Raw genomic sequence first — 8504 nt, forward strand, 5'->3', positions numbered from 1 at the left:
CAAATGGGACTACAACGAGATACTTCCCGGGTTTCATACGTAACAAACCCATAAATTTGCATCAACCCTCCCTCCGGGACATGCAAAAAAGGGGGCAAGGCCATGTTCTGCGGCTTTATCGAAGAGGAAGAGTTATAGTGGAGAGCTGTAGCCATGCCGTCGAAAGTGTGTTATTTTCACCCAGCTGTCAGGTCTTCTGTGTTCGGGCTTCCTACTGACGCTGTAGTTCGTCAACAATGGTTACAATTTATGTTTGATTATGTTCCTGACAATTACAATCGTAACTTAGCTCTCTGTGCTGCGCATTTTACGGAAGACAGCTTCCAGAATCGACACGAGTTCAATGCCGGATTCAACAAGAGACTATCACTAAAACATGGAGCAGTTCCAACTTTAAAACCAGAGGCAGCAGTTGTTGGGCCACAACCTGTAAGTAAGATTTAATCATTTTAAATGTATTTGCATGTATAATTTCAGACGTAACGTTTTAGTTTGATCAAGGACGTAAACAAATGCCAGTGCTGGCCACGTAAAGCCACTACTTAGTTATGCTATTTCGTGTGTCTAATTATGTGCTAATTTTGTAAATGTATACTTTATGACGTAATTTTTCGATTTGATCGTAAACGTAAACCAGTGCCAACGTTGTTTGGTTATAGTAGCCAGTTAGTTGATGCTCTTTTGTGTGTATAAGACAAACGTGTACAAACTTCAAAAAATTATATGTAATCGCAACAGCAAACTTCAGCTGCTGTTATCAGTGTACAGTATGGCTTGTTTACAGGTTTTATGTATGTATTGTTATCCACATACTTATTACTGTTATAGATATAAATGTACATTTAGCTATACATGATCATTAATTACACGTTGTCTTTTGTTACAGTCTACATCTCAGCAAGGTCCAAGTACCCAAGAGTTTCCCAGTATATCTGCAAGTGTTGAAGTTGGATGTCAGACAGACCCTATGAAGTCAGAAAGTCTGGCCACAGAGATATCACCAAACATGCGATCAGTGGCCACACAAATTTCTGCTGACACAGATTTTCACGTAAGGAGCAGAGGTATGAAGTACACACTATGTGTTTATGTATTATTTGATCAAATTCATTATGACAACATTTTATTTTATTATAAGCTGCTGTGATGTGTATTAAAAATTGCTAACATGAAAATTGTCTCCATGTACAATTTATTTGTAATAGCATGACATTTGGTTTATACTATTTTTGGTTTTGTCACTTGTAGGCATTCAGGCAACAGTTTCTAGTCAAAATGTTGGTACTGAAACAACTGTCATGTTGCAAGATATGCATCTGTCTTCAACACCAATAAAAGGCTCAATGTCCAGACCAAGCAAGAGACCTCGTCTGGTATTGGAGGAGGAGGAGGAGGAGGATGACACTGAATCAGAAGTACAAGTGGAACCACATGACTCGACATATAACCCAGAGAGTAGTGCCACTGAGGAATCTGAATTGTTGTAAGTTATAAAAACAACAGTTTCATATAAGTTATACATTTAACAGTTTTTAATATTAATTACTGTTTAATTCTTTTTTTTTTTTTTTTTTTTTAGGATAGATCCACAGACTAACTCGGGTGAAAAAAAATACATTGTTTTTGAAAGTTGCCTAAGAGAGTTATTTGGGTCCTGTCCAATTTGTAAGACAAAATGTACAGACCAAAGCAGGCAAATGGGGACTTTTGTGGCATTCACTCAGCTGTGTGAGAAGTGTCAGTATCACAGACAGTGGCAGAGCCAGCCCATAGTAGGAAGTACACCAGTTGGTAACCTGTTACTGTCTGCTGCAACATATTTTACCGGTGGCTCCTTTGTTCAACTGCAGAAGGTATGTAAAACCATAATACAAGTGCATTTATAGTAAATAAACTGTGTTAATTCAGTTAGTATGTAAATGCATGTTTCTGTATTTGTTCTTTCATAGATTTTCAAGGCCATGAACCTCCAGATGATGAAATATAGCACTTTCAGGAAACATGCCAGGAATTTAATTGAGCCTACCATCATACATAAGTGGAACAGAGATCAACTACATATTATTACACAGCTGCAACAGCAGGGAAAGGTTCCATTAGCTGGAGATATACGTGCTGACACACCAGGTATGCTTACAACAATATTAATATGTAGTCAGTTTATTTAGAAAGCATTGTAGTTGTCATAAAAAAAATGTGTTCGTGGTATCATTTATGGTCTACTTTGGATTATGTGTGCCATAGGACACTCGGCCAAATTCGGTAGCTACACTTTGATGCATGTGGAAACCAACAAAATTCTGGATCTTCAACTAATTCAGGTTAATAAGTACTACATATCTGTAATCATGTTGTGAGTTTCTGTTATTGTTAACATTTACATATTTTAAATATGCTATTCCTCAAAATAGAGCAACGAGGTGGGAGGCAGCTACCACATGGAAAAGGAGGGATTAAAGCGTTGCCTGGAGAAACTGGAGTCTAATGGTTTAGCTGTTGACTACATAATAACCGATAGACATCCACAGATTCAAAAGTACCTGAGGGAACGCAGTATCACTCAGTTCTATGACGTGTGGCACTTTCAGAAAGGTAAATATTATTTTTTTGTATTTATTTAATGATAAACATGATTACAGGCTTGTAAATGTGCATTTCGCTTGATATTTGGTTATGTAAAAGTAATGATTTTACAACAGACGTATGTGTTGGTATAGGGTTGTCAAAGAAACTAGACAAACTGGCACAGAATAAAGACTGCAAGGTGCTGAAGACATGGTTGCGCAGCATAAAAAATCACATATACTGGAGTGCGACTTCCTCTGTGTCTGGCCCAGAAAAGCTGGCTAAGTGGACCTCCCTGCTGAACCACATTCAAAATGTGCATGTTCACGAAAACCCCCTGTTCCCTAAGTGTGAACACCCAGACAGAGTTTCCAGGGATCAAAAGAAATGGTTCCAATCAGGTATGACTATATAAAAAGTATAACTACAGATTTACAGTTCACTTTTATAGTTTCATGTCTGTGCCGCTACAGGATCAGTGGAACTCCGCAAGTTGGGAAAGGTACTATACAACAAGAGAGTACTGAAGGACGTAGAAAAACTCAGTCACCACTTCCAAACATCGTCACTTGAGGCATTTCACAGCCTTATTCTGCGTTTCGCCCCAAAGAACGTTGTTTTCTCTTTCATAGGGATGTTGTGCAGGTAAAAGGCATAATGTCATATTTAGCAATATTACTAAAATAAAAAATCTTACTGTCTACAAATGTTCCATATTTTATGTTGTTCTACCGTTTAAAGGTTGTATCTCGCAGCCATGCACTACAATGAAAATTCTGACCGTGACCAGGCAACAACAACTGCAGGACAGGCTGTGTTCAAATTCATTTTTCCTAAGTCCAAAAAGGGGGAATGCACAGCAAAGCCAGTTAAAACCGACCCAACATACAGTAAGATGAACAAAGAATTTTTTATTTACAACAATATAAAGCTAATAAATAAATTACTAAACATTACACATGAAAAATGCACAGCAAAGGTAGATCGTTTATCAATAGTTATATAAAACAATAAAGTGACTTTAGGTTTTCATCTGTTCTTACAGACTATGTCGATGAGCTTATGCGTCTGCTGGTAAATAAAGTCTTTCTGGACCCAACACCATACACAGAAGAGCTGCATGCAGTCCCTATTCCCCCACCTCTGTCTTCACAGTTTGAAAAACCATCAAAGGAAGAGGTGATTGCACACCATGTGTCCCGCTTCAGTCAAGGAATCCAACATACTGGCCAGTTGGATCTGGAAACTGCTGGCGGATCCGGTCAACACCACATGACGGGATGACGACCCTCATATCTCGTCCTAGGTAGCCCCAGCACCAGCTGACAAAGCTGCGGTAGCCCAGATGGCAGGAAATCACAATGTTGTATGAAACATTTGATTTTACAGGAAAATGATAAATGTCGTTTGAAAATATTGACTTTATAAATACATTGAAACAGAAAGATAATTATTTGTGAATATCTTACATGTCTTTTATGTTATATCTGTTTGCTATGTAACTGATTTTACAAAAGTTATTTCACTCCTCAAACTTTTTGAACAATAAATAAAAACGTACTCTTCTTCAGTTCTGCGTCTCACTGCTCCATAGTCAGCTCTATAAATATTATGTATATTTTGTAAAGTGAATGCATTTAAGCAGTTTGTTTCGAACCCTGGATGCAGAACCATGCATGCAGGTGGGTCCGGAACCTGCATCATTCGATGCACAACCTAAAAAAAACTTGTTAGACAAGAAGTAATTCCTGTGCATTGACCTTCCCTTCTTCTTTTTACATAATTATATTACAGCTTATGACAAATGGACAACACTAAGCTATAAAATATATAGGCATATATATTTTTACAATACCTTTTGTATTTCTTTGCAACAGATGTTTTCAGGTTCTGTTGGCATTTTAATACAGTTGCCACATGTACACCTAAAGAAAAAACAAACAGCAGTAGCATTTTCAAGTAAGAGCGTATCGAAATTCTTTGAGAGAATAATAATAAAAAAAAAATGTACCATTCAGAAACGTTTTGTTTGCAGAGGTTCTGCTTGACTCTCTTCATTACCGCTTTCTGGGTCTGATTCTGGCTCAAACTGATACGGCAATATTGACACCATTATTTACATTTGACCAGAGCACATGCATCTGTCGCCCGTAAAGGTAATGGGAGTGAAGTTTAGCCAATCACAACACACCGGCTCAACTAACCAATCAGAGCCCATTGCCTGTTTCTGAGGGCGTGGTTTCATAGAATCAGGAACTCAACCGGTCGTTCAAATGACAGAGGAGAAAGCGCCTTACAATAAAGGTGAAATTTATTAAAAATAAGGCGTTTTTTAACAAACGAAACACGAAGACATGTTATATTGCACCCCATAAACACAATCAAGCAAAGAAAAAAAGGCAGTAAACCACCTCTTTAAAATGAAAATACAGAGTATTATAGTTTGTTTGCATTTTTTTTTTAAATCCAATATCGAATAGATTCTGTGAAGGTTTCTTGCAGCGCTGCCTTATATTGTATGTTATAATAAATATAAGGAGTTACAGAAGGCAACATGCTCTCTAGCAAACTTCAGACGGGCCCGGACATGTACTGGCTTAAGCAGGGGGACACGTCTGGCACTGCAGGATTTGAGTCCCTGGCGGCGTAATGTGTTACTGATGGTAGCCTTTGTTACTTTGGTCCCAGCTCTCTGCAGGTCATTCACTAGGTCCCCCCGTGTGGTTCTGGGATTTTTGCCCACCGTTCTTGTGATCATTTTGACCCCACGGGGTGAGATCTTGCGTGGAGCCCCAGATCGAGGGAGATTATCAGTGGTCTTGTATGTCTTCCATTTTCTAATCATTGCTCCCACAGTTGATTTCTTCACACTAAGCTGCTTGCTTATTGCAGATTCAGTCTTCCCAGCCTGGTGCAGGTCTACAATTTTGTTTCTGGTGTCCTTCGACAGCTCTTTGGTCTTGGCCATAGTAGAGTTTGGAGTGTGACTGTTTGAGGTTGTGGACAGGTGTCTTTTACACTGATAACGAGTTCAAACAGGTGCCATTAATACAGGTAACGAGTGGAGGACAGAGGAGCCTCTTAAAGAAGAAGTTACAGGTCTGTGAGAGACAGAAATCTTGCTTGTTTGTAGGTGACCAAATACTTATTTTACCGAGGAATTTACCAATTAATTCATTAAAAATCCTACAATGTGATTTCCTGGATTCTTTCCCCCATTCTGTCTCTCATAGTTGAAGTGTACCTATGATGAAAATTACAGGCCTCTCTCATCTTTTTAAGTGGGAGAACTTGCACAATTGGTGGCTGACTAAATACTTTTTTGCCCAACTGTAGGTACACTACAGGTTGTGAAACAGAGCTAGAGAGCGAGAGTGGTGGGAGATAAGGTATGTGGTTATAAGAGGGGATGTGGACACAATTATAAAGAACATGCTGATTGCAATGAGAACAGGCCAGGTTGCTATTTTTAGGCATGAAAAGCAATTGAAAAAAAAATGTTTCCTTGAACTGAATGTAGAAGAAGAGCAATGCAAGGGACTGACAGTATTTTTAAATTTACTTCTAGTACGACATCTGTGCTTAGAAGGAGAGGAAACTGGGTAAGCAAGCAACCTCACAGAGAACAGTTCAGAAAGTCAAAATACTCTTCTGCTATTAGAATTTCAACATTTAGCAGGTTCTTCAGAGTCGTTCAGTTCTAGAAGTAGCTCTGAATACATAAAGGTGATAAAATAGAGCTATGACCTTTGACCCTTCCATCTTGACCTTTGAAATGGGAACATCACGTCTCTTTTTCATTTATCCTTTTTGTTGGTCACTATTTGAAAGGTGTTAAAATGGATTTGTTACTACTTTCAAACACCTGCAGATCATCCTAAACACCTCTAGAAGGCGAAAGTAGAATTCTGATTATCTGAATCCATGTTCAGTTGCTTTAAGATATAATCTTATACATTGCAATTTTTAAATGACACTATTCTATTGCAGTTAGTCTGATAGGATTCGATTTCTATAATCTTATTTGCTTGTTTTGGGTTTGCTTTGCTGAATGCACTGCAAAGATGGATTGTTTTACCACTACACTCTTAAAAATAAAGGTGCTTCAAAAGGTTCTTCAAGCGATGCCATAGAAGAACCATTTTTGGTTCCACAAAGAACCATTCAGTCAAAGGTTCTTTAAAGAACCATCTCTTTCCTACCTTTTTATAATCTGAAGAACATTCTTTCATCACAAAGAACCTTTTGTGAAACAGAAAGGTTCTTCAGATGTTTAAGGTTCTTTATGGAACCATTTAGACAAAAAGGTTGTTCTATGGCATCGTGAAGCACCTTTATTTTTAAGAGTGTACTTGTTTATATGTTTGCACTCTACACTTTGTCTTGGGATTTATCTAAAACTTGTATATGCTCGCAGAAAAATGCCTGAAAAAGCTTATGACTCACTGACAGTGTTTCCTTTTTCCTCTACCACAGTAATTCTCAAATCCTGCTTCTAGGGGCCCTGAGGCACGGCACATTGAGATGTCTTCCTCCTTTAACGCATCTAATTCAACTCATCATCTCATTATTAGAGGCTCCATGACCTGAATTGTGTGTAAGATTAGTGAGACTCCTAATATGTGACCCTGCAGCACAAAAGCAGTCATAAGTAGCACAGGTATATTTGTAGCAATAGCCAACAATACATTGTATGGGTCAAAATTATCCTTTTTTTATGCCAAAATTAGGATATTAAGTAAAGATCATGTTCCATGAAGATATTTTGTAAATTTCCTACCGTAAATATATAAAAACTTCATTTTTGATTAGTAATATGCATTGCTAAGAACTTCATTTAGACAACTTTAAAGGCAATTTTCTCAATATTTAGATTTTTTTTCACCCTCAGATTCCAGATTTTCAAATAGTTGTATCTCAGCCAAATATTGTCTGATCCTAACAAACCAAACATTAATGGAAAGATTATTTATTCAGGTTTCAGATGGTGTATAAATCTCAGTTTAAAAAAATGGACCCTTATGACTGGTTTTGTGGTCCAGGGTCACATATGTGTAGCGCTACGGGGCCCCCGGATTGAAAAAGCTGGATTGAAAAACACTAATCTAACACCATTTGAGTTGAAATTGCTCTTTAACAAAACCTTACAAATGCTAACAAAACACAACAAGTATTAGTTTATTTTATCTAGTTGTTGCCACGTTTTTCTTTTTTTTTTCTTTTTTTTTAAACAGAAATGATTATTTTGTGTAAAAATGTCAGAAAAAGGGTCAATGTTTTATATGCAAATATGACTAGACACTGCGGAGCTGCAGGAAGATGACAACTAAAAAGTGCATAGTAGGCCTAATGCATACAAGAACTCCAAAACACTTAAGATGTTAAACCTGTGCCGCTTTTTGAAATTAATTTTTCATATATTTGTTTGATCACAGCTGTTTGCTGTTCTCAAATTGAACTAGTACCTTGGGGCCACCTAGTGAGGAGTAAATTACACCTGTCATGAATCTGACTAAATCCTTAATAACACTATTACCAGTTAGACTATTTCTCATGACAACGGTATAACTAGAAACTCTTTTTACTGGTTATATAAAGAGATTTTTGCAGACATCTGTGATTGGTTAATCCTTACCAGCGATGAGAAAAGTAACAGGGAGCACGTGACAACGCTGTCCTCTTCAGATGCAATGTTGATGATAATTTACGCCTGAAACAAATAACAGATGCATTTTTAATTACATTAAATAATAATAAAAAAAAACTCAAACGAAGAGTTAAAATAAGATAATTATTTCCAAAACCACGCCCATTTTCTACACCCATTTCATGCTAATTGCTTTTCCCCTCGCTTATGCCATTTCTATGGCTCCGGTGAGAGTCAGTCAGCTGGAGACTGGTCCAAAGCATCAGAAGACGTGAGGAAATAAACAGCTATC

At 37.5% G+C, this 8504-nt stretch overlaps 1 protein-coding gene across 1 annotated transcript; it reads left to right on the forward strand.

The window, feature by feature from the left end:
* The first annotated feature begins 102 nt into the window (after positions 1–102).
* On the forward strand, positions 103–4140 carry LOC306878005 (uncharacterized protein). The gene is made up of 11 exons (XM_079430084.1): positions 103–429; positions 887–1064; positions 1249–1483; positions 1580–1853; positions 1950–2127; positions 2245–2321; positions 2412–2592; positions 2718–2966; positions 3039–3210; positions 3307–3455; positions 3611–4140. Exons 1-11 carry the CDS (start codon positions 154–156, stop codon positions 3847–3849), a joined length of 2208 nt encoding a protein of 735 aa, XP_079286210.1. The 5' UTR covers positions 103–153; the 3' UTR covers positions 3850–4140.
* The last annotated feature ends 4364 nt before the right edge of the window (positions 4141–8504 follow it).

This window comes from Barbus barbus, assembly GCF_936440315.1.
Source record: "Barbus barbus genome assembly, chromosome: 12".
NCBI classification, from domain to species: Eukaryota; Metazoa; Chordata; class Actinopteri; order Cypriniformes; family Cyprinidae; genus Barbus; species Barbus barbus.

What these genes read in the sequence shown, in the direction of transcription:
- LOC306878005 (XM_079430084.1), top strand. Translation starts at nt 154, where the DNA reads ATGCCGTCGAAAGTGTGTTATTTTCACCCAGCTGTCAGGTCTTCTGTG. An exon ending in TGGATCTTCAACTAATTCAG is followed by an intron (nt 2,322 to 2,411) that starts GTTAATAAGTAC and finishes TCCTCAAAATAG; the next exon opens with AGCAACGAGGTGGGAGGCAG. An exon ending in CGTGTGGCACTTTCAGAAAG is followed by an intron (nt 2,593 to 2,717) that starts GTAAATATTATT and finishes GTGTTGGTATAG; the next exon opens with GGTTGTCAAAGAAACTAGAC.